Source organism: Spermophilus citellus, assembly GCF_964194105.1.
Source record: "Spermophilus citellus genome assembly, chromosome: 1".
Classification (NCBI taxonomy): domain Eukaryota; kingdom Metazoa; phylum Chordata; class Mammalia; order Rodentia; family Sciuridae; genus Spermophilus; species Spermophilus citellus.
In genome coordinates this window covers 150,936,039-150,955,588 of record NC_138182.1, presented here as the reverse complement: position 1 = coordinate 150,955,588, position 19,550 = coordinate 150,936,039, and the positions used below count along the sequence as shown (strand labels likewise).

Genomic DNA, 19,550 nt, shown 5'->3' with positions numbered 1-19,550 from the left:
GGTATAAGAAATTATATATATAAAAAAGTGAATGCAAATTTTTGGGTGCTTAGGAATATAGTCATGTGCCCTTTAAGGACATTTTGGACACCATATATGATGAAGGCTCCATAAGATTGTATTGCCTAGTGATATCATAGCCTTCTTACTTTGTATAAGTATAATCTGTGATGTTTATACAAAGACAAAACCACGTAACAATAAATTTCTCAAAACATTCCCATTTTAAGCAACACATGGCTGTATGTGCACTTTTATGGGGAAGAAATCAATGGATAGCATCAGATTATAAAAAGACTTTTGCTTATTGTCTTTCCCAGGAAATTAGGAAACTTAATTTCTTAGTTCGGTCAGTAGAGATTTATCTTTCTCTGTTACATTCTTTTACTTTTGTACCTTGATCTTTTAAGTTATGATATCATTTTACTGGAGTACTATGTTTTAAAATTTTTATTTTGCTTCTCTTATTGTGAGTATCTTTCACATTGATACACATAACTATGTCATTCTAAAAGATAATGGCTACAGAATATTGTATAAATGTTTCATAAATAGGTCTTATTACTGATCATTTATATAATTCCTAATTTTCCCCTCTACCAGAAGCAACTTGAGCAAGTATTTTCGTAAGGTAAATCACAATGTAACAGTCATTTACATTTTATTAGGTATTACAAAGTAATCTAGAGACAATTTAAATTAGAAGGGAGGATGTTCCTACGTTATATGCAAATATTGTGCTGTTTTGTATAAGGGACTTAAGATATCCACGGATTTTGGTATCTGCAAGAGTCTCCAAGAACACTGAAGGATGACATTTACTGTTTGAATCCTTGCCTCTTTTATTTCTGAAAATGCATGTTTTTTTTTCATTTGCCTTGCCCTGTGTCTTCCTTCCTGCTTGCCTTTCCATAATGAATATGTCTTTTTCTTCCTTAGTCTTTTCATTATTACTTATAGTCTTTTTATTTTGCTATTTGCATAAGTAGAAATGAGTTTTTTTGTGGTTCTTCTGTTACTAAATTTTGAATGCCTTCTATTACATTACAGTACTAGGGATTGAACCCATGGCCTCACACATGCAGGGCACATATTCTGTCACTGAGCTCCAACCCACCCTTTCTTTTACTTAAGTTGCTTACCAGTTATTACTTGTTGTTTATCTTCTAGTTGCTGCGTTATTTATTTTCTTTTATCCTTCATTATAGAGCTCACAAAAAATCATGAGGACAGAGACATTGTTACCATTCTGTCCCAACACCAGTATGGTAAATACTGAAAAGTTAATTGAATTAATGAATGTTATCTTCTTGGCTTCCACATATGTTGATATGTCTATCATATAGAAGTTTTAAATTTTAATGATTTCAAACTGATAATTATTTTCATTTTGGATCGTGGGATTTGAGTTACACTTAGAAATATTCTCTTTCATTAGTTATCTGTTTTGGTGTTTAGACTTATTCCAGATTTTTCCCCCGTGTTGGATCTGAGTCCTCCCTTGTTTCTTTCTTCTATCCCATGTATAATTTACTTATTTACATATGAAATCTGACATTTTTTTGTTTGTTTGCCACCCCCTACCCCACCCCATCTTTCTAGTTCCTTTCTGGTTATCTTCTAGCTTTTTTTTTTTTTTTTTAGTTTTGCTTTTTATTTATTTATTTTTTAAATTTACATGTATGATTTTACTTCAACATTCAAGGTAATCCTCTCCATAAACCCAGTCCATAACTCAGAATTCAACCTAACACTACCCATATCCATGAGGCTTTTACAAAGAAATTATAATTATCACTTTGAATACCCATGTATATTTTTACACATATATTCCTATATATGTTTATATATATTCATACACACACACACACACACACACACACACACACACCCTCTCTTGGTAACCAAAATACTACATGTAAATTTTCATACATTTTTAGTTACATATTTATAACCTATATCTAAATCAAATTGTAAACATCCATCTCAACACAAAACTAACTATATACAATTCCAGATACATATAAATAAATATTTTAACGTACATTTTACATATATATCCATATTTATATATTGATATAAACGTTCAAACCCTAACTCTAACCTTAACACTTTGTCACAACATAGTCCTGTCCCTACAACTGTAGCTCAACAGAAACGTCTACACATATAGACCAGATCACTTTACATGAATATACCTATATATTTGGGGATATAAATTTTTAAATTCTAACATAAAATCATTTCCATAGGCAAACCCCAAATTTAACACATAACATAAAAATACTGCGTAACTTTAAAATATCCATAGGTAAAATTATGTATATTTATAAACTTTCATATGTAATTTTAATTCTGTATTCATATTTATATGCATATATATTGGTATATGTATTCCAGTGGTAAACCTCACCGTCAACCTAGTCCCTAACTCAAAACTAAACCTAACCTACCCATAACTATCAGTCTTCCATGTAAAAATTATAATTATTACTTTGAATACCCATATATATTCCTTTATGTTTATGAAATGTATATGTATGTTCCCTAATGCTAACCAAAAATCCTACCTATAAGTTTTCATATATATTCAGTTACATATTCATAAAATACATCTAAACAACAATGTAAACATCCATCTCAAAAAATTAACTATATACAAATCCCTATACATTTAAATATTTTCTCTTATATATTTATACTGTATTCATATATTTGGATAATAAAATTCAAAACCTAAACTAATGTTATCTTTCTACACTTACTCTCATACCTACCAATATACTTCACAGAAAACTTTATACATATAAACCATAAAGTTTACATGACCGTACCTATATATCTTCTGCCTTTTTTGTGGAGATGTCATTTTGTCATTCTGGCAAATAGAATTGCCCTGTGTAGGAAAACAATATACAAATTTATAGGTTTTTAAAATGAGCCTCCATAAATCCATAGAAGTTGTGTTTCTGTGTAGAGCCTTTGTTTGCTTCTGAAGTTATACTCTTGCCCTCTCTTTAAGTGTAAAGGACTAATGCATACCAAACATGGTAGGTACTCAGTAAATCATTTGTTAAAATATTAAATGCTTTACTCATATAAAATACTAGTTTACCTCCAAGTATATGAACTGAAAATAAAGTGAATAAAGTTTGTTTTATAAATAGTCTATGCTGTAGTTTCCACTGTAATTATAAGGTATTGGGAGGAAATATATTTTTGTGTCAAGGCAGATTTTACTATACAGCTTTACTGAGATATAGCTGACTTGCAAAAATCAACATACATGTAAATGAATAATGTGAAATATTTTGATCTATGCATACACCGGTGAAACCATCACCACAATCAAGAATGAACATCATTACTGAAAGTTTGGGGTCCTTCTCACTTCTCCCCCATTTTGTTCAATCTCCTTCCCCATTCCTATGCTACCATTTTGTTTTCTAAGTAGATTTGTTTGCATTTTGTAGAATTTTAACATAAATGACATCGTATACTATGGACTGACTTATTTTTTAGTCTGCTCTTATTCTATATACTTACTTTGAAGTCATCTATATTGTTGGTTTTCAGTAGTTCATTCTATTTTTTCTTTTTTGGGGGGTGGTTCTGGGGGGTTACTGGGGATTGAACTCAGGGCTACTCAACCACTGAGCCACATCCCCAGCCCTAACTTTTTGTATTTGAGAAGGGACTCACTGAATTGCTTAGCACCTCACTTTTGCTGAGGCTGACTTTGAACTCAAGATCCTCCTGCCTCAGCCTTCTGAGCCGCTGGGATTATAGGCATGTGCCACCATGTCTTGGCAGTAGTTCATTCTTTTTCTTGCTGAGTAATGTTATAGTGTATGGATATGCCAGCATTTGGTTATCCATTCACCTGTTAAATGCATTTGGGTTATTCACTGTATTTGATTATCACCAATGAAACTACTGTGAAGAATCTTTGGACACATGTTTTATTTCTTGGATAAATATCTAAGAATGGAGTTGGCCATATGGTAAGTATATGGTTAACTTTTTAAAAAACACTGTGAAACTATGGCAAAAAGGTCCTGTTTTACATTCCTACTAGATATCTTTGTTCTGTACCCTCATCAATTTCTGGCATGGTGAGTCTTAAATTTGGCTACTCCTTTGGGTATATAGCGCTTATTGTGATTTTAATTTGAATCTCCCTAATGACCTGTGATGTTGAACATTTTTTTGTGTCTTTGAAGAAGTATCGATTCAAATTTGTCTTATTTTGGAAGTTGTTGTTTTTCTCATACTAAATTTTGAGAGTTCTTTATTGTTTTAGTCCTTTTTACATTGTTTAATAACGCAGAATGGGTAATTTTTCAAAAAAAAAAAAAAAAAGAAAATTATGTGGCTTATGGTTCTAGAGGCCGGATTAAAGGGCTGTACCTGGTAAGGACTTTGTCCCTGTACTTAACATGGTGGAACACATCACCTAGTAAAAGGGAATGTGCTCTTGAGAGAGGAAAAAAGTGTTCCATACTCCCTTTTATAAATCCACTCCCATGTTCAGAACATAAATCTACTATGACCTAACACCTTCCATTAGCCCCTCATCTCAACACTATTGCCTCAGGGATTAAATTTATAAGATGAACTTTGGGGGACACATCCAGACCGTTAGTATTTATCATATTAAATCCTGAAATAATGTAGTAATAGCCCTCCAGTTTTATTCTTTTTTTAAAGTTGTTTTGGTGTTTCTGAGTTCTTTTCATTTCCATATGATTGTGTGTGTACTTTGCTGGGTTTGAACTCAAGGCCATCCTCGTGCCAGATGTGCATTTTACTACTGAACTGTACCCCTAGGCCCTCCGTATGACTTTTACAGTCAGTTTATCAATTTCAAAATAGCTGGTATTTTGATTGGGATTGTGTTGACATTGTAAATCATTTGTGAAAATCGAATGCCTTAGCAGTATTGAGTTTTCTGATCTATGATTGCTATACATTTCTTCACTTACAAAGGACTTGAATTTTTCTTAGATTGTTTGTAGTTTTCAGTGTGCAGGCCAGATTTATCACTGTTTTGTATGTAATTTTTTAAAAAAGATATATTGTTTTTGGTTGTAGTTGGACACAATATCTTTATTTTATTTACTTATTTTTATGTGGTGCTGAGGATCGAACCCATGTGCTAGGTAAGTGCTACCACTGAGCCAGAACCCCAGCCCACTATTTCGTAATTTTGATGCTGTCATAGATGATATCATTTGAAATTTCAATTTCTTGATCATTGCTAATATTCAAAATACAACACATTTTTTCATATTGATCTTCTACATGCAACCTTGCAAAACTCACTTATTGATGGCTTTTTTTATATCTACCATAGAATTTTTACATAAATAATTACATGATTAGCAGATACAGTTTTACTTCAGCCTTCTAAGTCGTTTATTTTTCTTGCCTTATTAAACTGGCTGGAACCTCCAGCATAATGTTGAATGGGAGTGGAGAGAGTGAACATTCTTGCTTTGGTTTTGAGTTTAAGGGGGAACCATTAATTCCTTTACCACTGAGCTTTTTATAAATGTTCTTTATCATGCTAAGGAAGTTCTGTTCTTAATTTAGTGAGTTTTTTTTTTTAATCAAGTGTGGATTTTGCATTTTGTGAAATGCTTTTTAAATTGCAGCCATCAGATGATCATAAAATTTTCTTTTAGCCTTGTAAAAATTATGAATTTACACTAATTTTGGAATACTCAACAAACCTGGAATTAATAGCATAAACCTTACTTGTTCATTATTTTTTTTAATTGTTGAATTTGATTTGACATTATTTCATCCTTAAATGTTTGGTAGTATTCGCCAGTGAATCTATCTGGTTCTAATGTTTTCTTTGTGGAAAGCTTCAGTATAAATTAAATTTCTGTAGTACACAGTGGTCTGTTAAAGCTGTTTTTTTTCTGAATGTGCTCTGATACTGTCTTTGCATTGTCCATTCCATCTAGTTTGTTGAATTGACTGGCATAATGTTGTTCAAAATATTCCTCCATTATCTTTTTTTATAGATTTTTTTAGTTATGGGTGTATGCAATATCTTTATTTATTTTTATGTGGTGCTGAGGATTGCACCTAGTGTCTCACATGTGTGAAGCATTCATTCTGCCACTGAGCCACAACCCCAGCCCCTCCCTCATTATCTTTTTATAATTTATTAGGGAATGAATTATCTACAGTAAATTTCACATTTTATATTGTGTGTACTTCTATGTGTTTTGACAAACATACACAGTTTAGCTACCATTAAAATCAGGATACAGAATAGTTTTGTTACCCACCCAAAATCCCAGTGACTAGTCAACTCTCCACTCATAGTCTTTGGTAGCCACTGATAACTTTTTCTGTTACTGATTTTTTGTTTTTGCAAGTACATAAAATACTCTCATCCCTCAGTATGGCAGTAGTGTCTCTTAGGGATTCTAAAATCTGCATATGCTCAAGTTTCATATATAAAAAGGCATAATATTTGCATATATCCTATAGACACATAACTTTCAGTATACTTTAAACCATCTCTAGTTACTTTTAATACCTAATACTATGTAAATGTTATGTAATAACTGTTATACTTTGTTGTTTTAGAATAATGACCAATAAAAAGATTGTACACGTTCAGTACACATGCAGTTTTTTACTAGATATTTTCAACCTACTGTTGGTTGAATTTATGGATCCCAAACCACAGCTACAGAGAACCAACTGTATATAGAATGTAGCTTTTTGTATTTCATAAGGTTGTGTGAATGAGATTTCATCATGCAGTAGAATTCCTGTATCTGTGTACATCTTATCCTAGGTGAAGAACATTCCATTTGGGGAAATTTTGAATAAAGCCCTGTAAACATTTTATGATCCATTATCTTTTTAATACATGTAGAATATGTAGTAATGTTTACATTTCTTTCAGATAGTAGTAATTTGTATCTTTTCTTTTTTTCCTGATCATTCTGACTAGAGGTTTATGACTTTTTCTATTTCTCAAAGAACCAACTTTTGGTTCATTGCTTTAGTCTGTTTTTTCCTTGTTAACATTTCCTTGACCTTTGCTCTTAGATTTCACTCCCTTTATTTGCTTGCTTTGGATTTCTTATTTTCTAGTTATTAAGGTAAAGCCAAAGATATTTATTGACTTGAAACTTTATTTCTTTACTAATATGGGGATTAGTACTACAAACTTTCTTTTTTAAAAAATATTTATTTTTTAGTTGTAGTTGGACACAATACCTCTATTTTTATTTATTTATTTAGTTTTATGTGGTGTTGAGGATCCAGCCCAGGGCTCCCCATGTGTGAAGTAAGCACTCTACTTCTGAGCCACAATTCCAGCCCCTATAAACTTTCTTTTAAGTATTGCTTTAGCTTCATTCCACAAAGGTTGATATGTTAAGTTTTCATTTTCATTCAGTATAAGATGCTTTCTAACTATCCTCTTGAATTGCTTCTGACTAGAAGCCATTGAGTTGATATTCAAAGGGATTGATACTTGGGATTTTTTTGAATAACTATTGATTTCTAACTTAATTCCAACATAATTTTATCAGAAAGCATCCTTTTATTTTAATCCTTTTTAATTTATTGAGATTTGTTTTATGATCTAGTACAGAATTTGTCTTGATAAATATTTCTTTTGCACTTGAATGTGAACTCTGCTGTTACTAGGTAGAATATTCTATAAATACTAATTTGGTCAGGTTTGTTGACAGTATTGTTCACATCATCTATATTCTTTCACATTTATTTCTTGTAAATTTAGGGAAAGGTTCTGAAATCTCTTATGGATTTGTCTCCTCTGAAGTTCTGTCAGGTTTTGCTCAAGAATTTTGTCATTTGTTGCACAAACATCTACCATTGACATAACCACGCCAGCTTTGTTTTTATTAGTGTTAGCATTAATATTTTTATTATATTTTTCATTGCCTTTTTCCCATATGCCTTTATATTTAAAATGTATTTCTTATATGTAGCATATGTAAGTTGGGCTTGCTTTTTAAAAATGCAAATCAGCTATTCTTTTCAGGGTATTTAAGACATTTAATTTTAAATTGACTGTCTTTATGACTTTTTTTATTCATCCCAGTTATTCTTCTGTATTCCCCCGCCTCCGCCTTCTTTTGAAATAATTACAGGTTTTTAAGTGTCTTAACCCATCATAGAATACCTTTTAGTAATACTATCTCAATCCTACCAAATGTGAGTACCTTAACAGCAATACACTTTTATATTTCCCCCACCCATCTTTTATTCTTTTATTGTTAATTCTGCTTTAAATTATCAATTGTCTTTTAAAGATATTTAAAATATTTTCAAAGTATGTTATATTTATCTATATATTCATTGCAGGTTGAGCATCCCTAATCTAAAAACCAAAATGCTCTGAAGTCCAAAACTTTCTGAGTGCCCACATTCAAAAAGTTGTAGACCTTCAGATTTAGAATGCTTAGCTGCTAAAGTCCATATGCAAATATTTTAAAATAAAAAACCTATGAAATCTGAAATGCTTCTGGTTCTAAGCATTTGGGATAAGGTACTGAACCTTTATTCTTTCATTCTCCATTCCTGCGTGTTAATGCAGATTTTCATTTGATATTGTATTTCTGGTTCCTAGAGAATTTTCTTTTATTTCTTATTGTGTTATTGCTAGCAGTGAACTCTTTCAGCTTTTCTATATCTGAGAAAGTAGTGAGCTTTTAAAAGATATTTGTGCTGGATTGCTGGGATATTTTCTTTACCAATAAATAAATAAATAAACCTTGTTAATGCAGGAATATACATAGGTGAAATGGTCAGATCATGAGAACTGTAATGTAATCAGCCCATACTAGTTGGAATGGACTTGACTAGATGATAACTATAGGGGAGGGGTAAGTCATTGGGAATGTGTCTTGGCAGGATTTCTCTACCCTATACCCCACCCCACCTTCCTGACTCTTCCATGAGCTGAGCAGCTTTTCTCCTCTGGGCCCTTCCTCTATGATGTGCTTGTATTACCTTAGGCTCAGAGCAATGGAGTTGGCCTTTGGCCCTCTGAAACTATGAGCCCCAAATAAACTTTTTCTCTTCTAAGTTGTTGTCGGGTTTTTTAGTCACACAGCACAAAAGCTGGCTAAAATACTTATCTTCTCTTGTTTGATTTGTAGCTAGAATTCTCCTGACATTTTATCTTGCTTCTTCTGTATGAAATGGACTTTTATTTTTTCCTTTCAATCATCTCCCCCCCCCCCATTTTGGGAATTGACCCTAGGGCTTCATACATGCTTGAGCAAGTGCTTCACCACTTAGTTACACCTCAGCCCCCCTTTTATGGAATTTTCATATGTTTGGGTTCATTGAGCTTTTTGTATCTGTGGGTTTATAGTTTTCATCAGATATGGAAAATTTTCCCCCTACCTGAATCTTTTAACAGCTTGAAATACAATTCACCCAATTAAAGTGCACTTTCAGTGACTTTTAATTTTTACAGTGTTGTATAACATTTACCGCAATCAATTGATAATATTTTCATCAGCCCCAAAAGGAACCTTGTGCTGTTAGCAGACATTCATTCCCCTTGACATCCTACAACTCAGTAACCATTAATCTGCTGTCTTGGTGGTTTTTTGACTATCCTGGACATTTTGTAGTAGATGGTATATAATACCTGTTATTTTATGACTACCTTCTTTGATTTATAAATGTTTTTGAGGTTTATCCATGTTGTGGTATGTATTAGTACTTCATATAATATTGTTATGTGGAAATACCATATTTGTTTATCCATTCACCAACTGATGGACATTTGGATTGTTTCCAGTTTGGTCTCTTAAAACAATGTTTCCATGAACTTTTTTGTGGATGTGTGTTTTCATTTCTCTTGTGTATATACATAAGAGTGAATTGCTAGCCCATATGCTAAGTCTGTATTTGACTTTTTAAGGAACTGTCATACTATTTTCCAAAGTGTCTGCATCACTTTTTTTTTTTTTAATTTCCACTGCAGCATTACAAGGGTTCTAGTTTCTCTGCTCATTGCCCATACTTATCATCTGTCTTTTTCATTATGTACATTCCAGTGTGTTTGAAGTAGTATATCATTGTGGTTTTGGTTGCATTTCCCTGACATTGAGCATCTTTTCATGTGCTTTTTAGTCATTTGTGTAACTTCTTTGGAGAAATTCAGATTTTTTTTGATCATTTTTAAATTGAATTGTCTTTTTTTTAGTTATAAAAATTTTATTTTAAATATATATTCTAGATCTGTCTTATCAGATTTATGGCTTGCAAATATTGTTTCCCACTCTGTGGATTCTCTTTTCCCTTTTGATATCCTTTGAAGCACAAAAGATTTTTAATTTTGATGAATGTGGTTTTATCTAATTTTTCTTTTATTGCTTGTGCTGTTAGTGTCACATCTAATAAATCATTGTGTAATCCAAGGCCACAGAAGTTATGTGTGTTTTCTTCCAAGAGTTTTCTGAGTTTTATATGAGGTAAGGCCCATCTTCATTCTTTTACATGTGAATTTTTTTTTGTCCTTGCCTTTATTTCTTAAACTTCTTTTTTCTCCCCACCTCAATCCTGTTTCAGGTGCTACTAAACTGGACTGTTTAAACTTGTCCTAGACTTCATTAATGTACTTTTCATCGTTTTCCTTCTTTAATTTTATATAGTTTCTCTTGCTATGTCTTTAAATTAACTAATTTTCTTCACTGTCTATGTGCTATTAATCTCATTCTGGCTGTTTTCATTTTAGATCTTGGATGCAACTTTAGAAATTCATTTTATGTGTCTTGGCTACCTGTCATTTCTATTTCTACTTAACATAATTGGCTAGCTTTTTGACATATGGAGTATAACTGTTTAATATCTACAAATGTTATTATTATCTTTTGACTGGTTTATTAGGTTGATTTTTTTTCTTCATTATGGATTTTGTTTTCCTGTTTGTTTATCTGCTTGGTTTTTTTTTTTTAATGAAGTGCTAGATATGAATTTTTATTGGATGATACATATTTTGTGTTCCTATTACTAGTCTTGGGGTGCAGTTAAATTACTTAAAAACAGTTTGATTTTTCAGAGGCTTAATCCTAAACTTTCCTATGTGAGACCAGAGCAGCCATTAGTGTAATGCTAATTTTGTACCACTAATAAGGCCCAGTGCTTTGTGAATTAAGAGATTTCTCCCTTTGACCCTTGGGAACACAGTCTAGCCTTGGTTCTATGTGAACCTGATTGTTGCCTTACAATCCTTTTGAGTGTTTTTTCCTCTCTGGCTCTGGCAGTTTCTCTCATTCATGTGATAATCAGTGCTTCAAGGGAGCCTTCTTGAAAACTTGTGGGAGGGGGCTTCTTCACATCAACAGACTTTTGTTCATTTCTCTCTAGTACACTGCCTTCTTGAATTCTAAGTCACCTTGGTTTCCCTGGACCTTTTCTCCAGAACTGGGGAGATCACTGTGCTCTAGCTGGAATCCCCCTCCCTGCTCTGCTTCTTCCTGTTATAATAAGAAGTTAACTGAGACTACTATAGGGCCTACCTAGTTTGTTTCCCTGCCTTTGAGGGATAACTCTCCTACACCAGTAGGTTTCTAATGTAAATTTTGCAGGTGGGATGGTATATGTTGTCCCTGTTATTCCACCTTGATTAGAAATCTCAAAGTTGCTTTTTAAGGCATCAGAGGATTAGTCAGTTCTCAAAAGCTCTATTTCTGTCACATCTGTTTGTTTCATTCACATTAGAATTTGAACCATTAAGGAGATTATAGAGAAAGTTATCAAGTTGTACAAACTGTTGACCTCTTAATCAAGAAATGCCAAAGTACGGATTTAATATTGCATTAAAAGATGTTGTCATTCTATTTTTAGTTAAATCCTATGTCTGCTAGATTCTGTAGTTAAACTTAGTATCTGAAGTATTTCTGGACAAGTATATTTGTTTTTACATAGTACAAATTTTGTTTACTTAAAGGATTCTTGAAGTAATCTTTGCTTGGACACTCTGATTTTAAACTCATCTAGACTGAGAATATTTTGTTTTCCTTTTTGTTTTGAGGCAAATTATTTTCTGAAGTACAGATAAGAACAGCTTCTGAGATACTAGAAATTGATTTTCCATAAATCTAAATCAATCATGATCAGATGTTGAATTTATCATAAATTATTCATATATTTCACTCATCTGAGATCATTTTAAAGGCAAATTCTTGACCATTGTATTTGAAAAACATACAGTCTAGCTGGATGTGGTGGCGCATGCCTGTAATCCCAGCAGTTTGAGAGGTCAAGGCATGAGGAATGGCAAGTTCAAAGCCAGCCTCAGCAGTTTAGCAAGGCCCTAAGTACTTTGTCTCAAACAAACAAACAAACAAAAAAATTAAAAAGGGCTGGGCATGTGGCTCAGTGGCTCAGCACCCCAAGTTCAATTCCTGGTACCCAAAAAGATAAAATAATAAATAAATAAATAAATTGATACAATACTTTTAAAGTTTTTGTTTTCATCTGCTAAGTAGAGAGCTTATAACTTAATGATAACAGTGAATTGTTCTAGAGTAATTAAGATTTCCTGTTAACCCCTTTCCACAATTTCTTGGATAATAATTTAAATTGATCAAAATATGTATTTAATCCACAGATTAAATTATAAAGACTACTATATAATCCTTGACTTTTTTTTTCTCTTACAGGAAAAGTAAGAAGCTTAAGCTCATCTTTGTGGTCACTAACTCACTTGACAGCTTTGCATCTGAGTGACAATTCCCTGTCCCGCATTCCTTCAGACATTGCCAAGCTTCACAATCTGGTGTATCTGGACCTGTCCTCTAATAAAATCCGTAGTTTACCCGCAGAACTCGGAAACATGGTATCACTCAGGTATGCAGACGAATTTTAGTACACATTAACTATATACCTCCTAAAACAAAATATAGCATTTGTTTTGTTAGGAAACAAGATTGTCCATTTGATGGTGTTTCAATAAAAGTAAACATTAACTGTATTCTTTATTAATTAAAGTTTTTTGAGAAAATTAAATACTGGCTAATAGTTCAGCAGATCCATTGCTTGAAAATTTTTTTATTGCTGTTTTGAGTAATGTGCTTTATATTTTAACAAAAAAAAATATTATTATTTTTTTTCCACAAAGTGAGGTTAGTAACCATAAGGCACTTGTATTTTCTCATATCATCCTTAACACTGGGTCTGGGTAACATTGACAATTAGACCTTTTTTGCCACCCCAGGGCTTTTATGTAAAGTCTGGACATGAAAGAAGCTAGAATTAGTTTTTCAGTTTGAAGTCCTTACAGTATGGTAGATAGGATTTGGAGTCAGAATTCAGGTTTGAATCTTGACTTTGCCATTTACAGGCACGAGTCTTAAACTGAGATAAGGTTTATCTGAGATAATGAGTAAAAAGCTACTAACACCCTGCCTACACCAGCTTTTAACATACGGTAATTGCTATTTTTCATTACCTTTTTAAAATAAGGTATATCAGATCTACCCAAGTTAAATATAAAGCCACATTCCAACTATTGTGTTAATTCCTATGTACCTCCCCTTTTTTCCCTGGCTTTTTTACTGCTTTCTAGTAAAGAGAAATGAAGAGTTTGTGGAAGTTTATTTGCCTCTAAATTGCTCTTAGTCCAGAAAAAAATGTCAAGGATTATATAGTAGTCTCTATAATTTAATCTGTGGATTAAATACATGTTTTGATCAATAAATTATTATCCAAGAAATTGTGGAAAGGGGTTAACAGGAAATCTTATCTCTTCTAGAACAATTCACTGCTGGCATTTTTCTAGGCTTAATTATTGAATTTTATGCTGTAACACATTAACTTACAGGAACTCTTTTCCCATGTAATGTATTTGGAAATAAACAGGAATCAATTGTTCAGAACTAGTTTTTCTTGTTGAATTTATGGCTTCACAGACCTCTGGTTTACCAGTGTGTAACCAAGGTTCATTTAAATTTCAGCAAGGATTGTAAAAGTAGTTCTCTTCACACTTAAAATGTGACAAATAAAACTCAATATAGGAAATCATCAGTATCTCAGTATTGGGTCTCTGGTTGTTTTCTTCCCTTTTAAAGATTCCTATGATATTTATATTGTGGTTTTCTATGCAAAACAAATCATTAAACTAGTCATTAGCTGCTTTTATTTCTAAAGTGAAACTTCAGTAAATTTAGAAAACTAATAACCATAAACTTGTTATTCTCATTTGAATAGGCACTGCATGATCATTTTAGTTCTCTTGTAACAATGCACATGTTAGGCTTAATCATTTCCACTGTCTTAAACTTGCTTAGTAGACCACACATGTGCTAGACTATTCACTATAGTCTGTGGACTTGGGTAAGTTTGTAAGCTGTGCGTTTCCGGTCTGCAATGAGATAAATACTGTGATTGAGAGGAATTTTTTTATACATCTGTCCTTTTTTCCTTAATTTTTCTAGTAATTCATTGTTTTCTGTAGTTTACAAATTTGGTTCGTGGTAATTTTTTTTTTAAACCTCATATGGCTGGAGAAGCCCAATGCTAGATATTTAGAATATAATATAAAACTTTTGTTGTTCTTAGATACTTAGTTTCCTAGAAATTACATTGTTAATCTTAACTGTTAAAGGTAAAATATGTCTTCTGACTTCCTGGAATTTTTACATCAACAGGGAGCTCCATTTAAATAACAACCTGTTACGAGTTCTACCTTTTGAGCTGGGAAAACTGTTTCAGTTGCAGACTTTAGGCCTAAAAGGTATGACTTCCATATTTGTGCTTCTTTTAGAAGAGGTCTAGTAACTTTGCCATTTTTTTTTCCATGATGTAATCCAGTTTCTTTGAGTGATATTCTGCTACCTCACAGGCTAGCATACTTCAACTTAAATACTTCCTTTTTTTTTTTTTATTGGTTGTTCAAGACATTACAAAGCTCATGATATATCATCTTTCATACATTTGACTCAATTGGGTTATGAACTCCCATTTTTACCCCAAATACAAATTGCAGAATCGCATCAGTTACACACTCACATTTTTACATAATGGCATATTAGTGACTGTTGTATTCTGCTACCTTTCCTATTCCCTACTATCCCCCCGCCCCTCCCATCATCCCTCTCTACCTCATCTGCTGTTGTTCAGTTCTCTCCCTTGTTTCCCTCCCCCCCTCCCCTCCATCCTCTTCTATGTAATTTTGTGTAACATTGAGGGTCTCCTACCATTTCCATATGCTTTCCCTTCTCTCTCCCTTTCTCTCCCCCCACTTGTCTTTGTTTAATGTTAATCTTTTCCTCATGCTCTTCCTCCCTGTTCTGTTCTTAGTTGCTCTCTTTATATCAAAGAAGACATTTGGCATTTGTTTTTTAAGGATTGGCTAGCTTTGCTTAGCATAATCTGCTCTAATGCCATCCATTTCCCTGCAAATTCTATGATTTTGTCATTTTTTATTGCTGTGTAGTACTCCATTGTGTATAGATGCCACATTTTTTTTTATCCATTCATCTATTGAAGGGCATCTAGGTTGGTTCCACAGTCTAGCTATTGTGAATTCTGCCGCTATGATCATTGATGTGGCAGTATCCCTATAGTACGCTCTTTTAAGATCCTCAGGGAATAGTCCGAGGAGGGCGATAGCTGGGTCAAATGGTGGATCCATTCCCAGCTTTCCCAGGTATCTCCATACTGCTTTCCAAATTGGCCTTACCAATTTGCAGTCCCACCAGCAGTGTACAAGTGTACCCTTTTCCCCACATCCTCACCAACACTTATTGTTGTTTGACTTCATAATGGTGGTTTTGATTTGCATTTCTCTGACTGCTAGAGATGGTGAACATTTTTTCATTTACTTGTTGATTGGTTGTATATCCTCCTCTGTGAAGTGTCTGTTCAGGTCCTTGGCCCATTTGTTGATTGGGTTATTTGTTATCTTATTGTTTAATTTTTTGAGTTCTTTGTATACTCTGGATATTAGGGCTCAATCTGAAGTGTGAGAGGTAAAAATTTGTTCCCAGGATGTAGGCTCCCTATTTACCTCTCTTATTGTTTCTCTTGCTGAGAAAAAACTTTTTAGTTTAAGTAAGTCCCAGTTATTTATTCTTGTTATTAACTCTTGGGCTATGGGCGTCCTATTAAGGAATTTGGAGCCCGACCCCACAGTTGTAGATCGTAGCCAACTTTTTCTTCTATCAGACGCAGTGTCTCTGATTTGATATCTAGCTCTGTGATCCATTTTGAGTTAACTTTAGTGCATGGCGAGAGAAAGGGATTCAGTTTCATTTTGTTGCATATGGATTTCCAATTTTCCCAGCACCATTTGTTGAAGATGCTATCCTTCCTCCATTGCATGCTTTTAGCCCCTTTATCAAATATAAGAAAGTTGTAATTTTGTGGATTGGTTTCTGTGTCCTCTATTCTGTACCATTGGTCCACCCGCCTGTTTTGGTACCAGTACCACACTGTTTTTGTTACTATTGCTTTGTAGTACAGTTTGAACTCTGGTATCGCTATACCTCCAGATTCACACTCCCTGCTTAGAATTGTTTTTGCTATTCTGGGTCTTTTGTTTTTCCATATGAATTTCATGATTGCTTTATCTATTTCTACAAGAAATGCCGTTGGGATTTTAATTGGCATCGCATTAAACCTGTAGAGAACCTTGGGTAATATCGCCATTTTGATGATGTTAGTTCTGCCTATCCATGAACAGGGTACATTTTTCCATCTTCTAAGATCTTCTTCTATCTCTCTCTTTAGGGTTCTGTAGTTTTCATTGTATAAATCTTTCACCTCTTTTGTTAGGTTGATCCCAAGTATTTTATTTTCTTTAAGGATATTGTGAATGGAGTGTTTTTCCTCATTTCCGTTTCAGAAGTTTTGTTGCTAATATACAGGAATGCCTTTGATTTATGTGTGTTGATTTTATATCCTGCCACTTTGCTGAATTCATTTATTAACTCTAGCAGTTTCTTTGTAGACCCTTTTGGGTCTGTTAAATATATTATCATGTCATCCGCAAATAGCGATAATTTTAAGTTCTTCTTTTCCTATTTTTATGCCTTTAATTTCTTTTGTCTGTCTAATTGCTATGGCTAGTATTTCAAGAACTAAATTGAATTGGAGTCGTGATAGAGGGCATCCCTGTCTTGTTCCAGATTTTAGAGGGAATGCCTTCAATTTTTCTCCATTTAGGATGATGCTAGCCTGAGGTTTAGCATATATAGCTTTTACAGTGTTGAGGTAAGTTCCTGTTATCCCTAGTTTTTCTAGTGTTTTGAACATAAAGGGATGCTGTACTTTGTCAAATGCTTTTTCTGCATCTATCGAGATGATCATATGGTTCTTGTCTTTAAGTCTATTGATGTGGTGAATAGTATTTATTGATTTCCATATATTGAACCAGCCTTGCATCCCAGGGATGAATCCTGCTTGATCACGGTGCACAATTTTTTTGATATGCTTTTGTATTCGATTCGCCAGGATTTTATTGAGAATTTTTGCATCCAAGTTCATTAGAGATATTGGTCTGTAGTTTTCTTTCTTTGAAGTGTCTTTGTCTGGTTTCGGCATCAGGGTGATGTTGGCCTCATAGAATGAATTTGGAAGAGCTCCTTCTTTTTGTATTTCTTGAAATAGCTTGAAAAGTATTGGTATTAATTCTTCTTTGAAGGTTTTGTAAAACTCCGCTGTATACCCATCTGGTCCTGGGCTTTTTTTGGTTGGTAGTCTTTTGATGGCTTCTTGAATTTCTTCCTTTGTTATTGGTCTGTTTAAATTGTGTGTGTCTTCCTGACTCAATCTTGGCAGATCGTATGACTTAAGAAATTTATGGATATCTTCACTATCTTCTATTTTATTGGAATATAGGGTTTCAAAATACTTTCTAATTATCTTCTGTATTTCTGTAGTGTCTGTTGTGATATTGCCTTTTTCATCCCGTATGTTAGTAATTTGAGTTCTCTCTCTTCTTCTCTTCGTTAGCATGGCTTAGGGCCTGTCGATCTTATTTATTTTTTCAAAGAACCAACTTTTAGTTTTTTCAATTTTTTCAGTGGTTTTTTTTTGTTTTCATTTTGTTGATTTCTGCTCTAATTTTAATTATTTCTTGCCTTCTACTACATTTGCTGTTGTTTTGCTCTTACTTTTCTAGGTTTTTGAGGTGTAGTGTGAGTTCATTTATTTGTTGTTTTTTTCTTTTTTTGAGGAAAGAACTCCAAGAAATGAATTTCCCTCTTAAAACTGCTTTCATTGTGTCCCATAGATTCCGGTATGTTGTGTCTGTATTGTCATTTGTCTCTATGAATTTTTTTTATCTCCTCCTTTATGTCTTCTGTAACCCATTGATCATTCAATAACATATTGTTCATTTTCCATGTGATGTAGGATTTTTCCTTCCTCCTTTTATCATTGATTTCTAGTTTCATTCCATTATGATCAGATATGGTGCATGGTATTATCTCCACGCCTTTATATTTACTAAGAGTTGCCCTATGGCATAATATATGGTCTATCTTTGAGTAGGATCCATGTGCTGCTGAGAAGAACATGTATCCACTTGATGATGGTTGATATATTCTATATATGTCGGTTAAGTCTAGGTTATTGATTGTGCTATTGAGTTCAATAGTTTCTTTTTTTTTTTTTTTTGCTGGAAATGGAAAACTTCTTCATCTGGAGGAGATCAGGCAAGGCCCCTCCCACACTGAAAATTAAAAGGCAAAAGAAGGGCGGCAGGGGCTTGGCCCAGCGCTACTGCATTTACGGAGGCCCTGGGTCGGATCTCCAGCCTGGCTTCCAGAACTTCTTGGTGGTCATCCAGTCCCTCTCTTCCTCCTCTGAGACCGTCTTGTCCTCCGAATCCTCCTGGTCCATAGGCTCACCCACCCACTGCAGGCCATAGTCGTTGAGGAACCGCCTAGTTCTGCTGCAGGCGCTGCACCAGGTCCTCCAGGGCCAGGATCTTCTGATCCTTGGATACCATCTCATCACTCTGGGCTTTCACCTGCTGCTCCAGTTCTTACATCTTCCTCGCCATATCTGAGTCATGGTATGGGGGACCACGCAGGGCGGGTGAGCCGTCCCGGCGCCGCCATCTTGTTGTCACGCGGTTTCCCCTCAATAGTTTCTTTATTCAGCTTTTGTCTAGAGGATGTGTCTAATATTGAGAGCGGTGTGTTGAAGTCACCCATAATTATTGTGTTGTAGTCTATTTGACTCTTGAACTTGAGGAGAGTTTGTTTTATGAACGTTGCAGCTCCATTGTTTGGTGCATACAAATTGATAATTGTTATGTCTTGTTGGTGGATGGTTCCTTTTAACAGTATATAGTGTCCTTCTTCATCCCTTTTGATTAACTTAGGTTTGAAGTTGATTTTATTCGATACGAGTATGGCCACTCCTGCTTGCTTCTGAGGGCCATGTGAGTGATATGATTTTTCCCAACCTTTTACCTTCAGCCTGTGTATGTCTTTTCCTATCATATGAGTCTCCTGAAGGCAGCATATTGTTGGATTTGTTTTTTTGATCCAGGTTACTAGCCTATGTCTCTTGAT

General features: G+C 33.9%; 1 protein-coding gene across 4 annotated transcripts in view; it reads left to right on the top strand.

The window, feature by feature from the left end:
* The window catches only part of CNOT6 (CCR4-NOT transcription complex subunit 6), a 77,395-nt gene that overhangs the window by 41,116 nt on the left and 16,729 nt on the right, over positions 1-19,550 (top strand). For all 4 annotated transcript variants that reach the window (XM_081281662.1, XM_081281663.1, XM_081281661.1 and 1 more), the window contains 2 exons: positions 12,687-12,873; positions 14,673-14,758. In XM_081281662.1, coding sequence (XP_081137788.1) covers positions 12,687-12,873; positions 14,673-14,758 — 273 coding nt within the window. The remainder of the gene's footprint in view (positions 1-12,686; positions 12,874-14,672; positions 14,759-19,550) is intronic.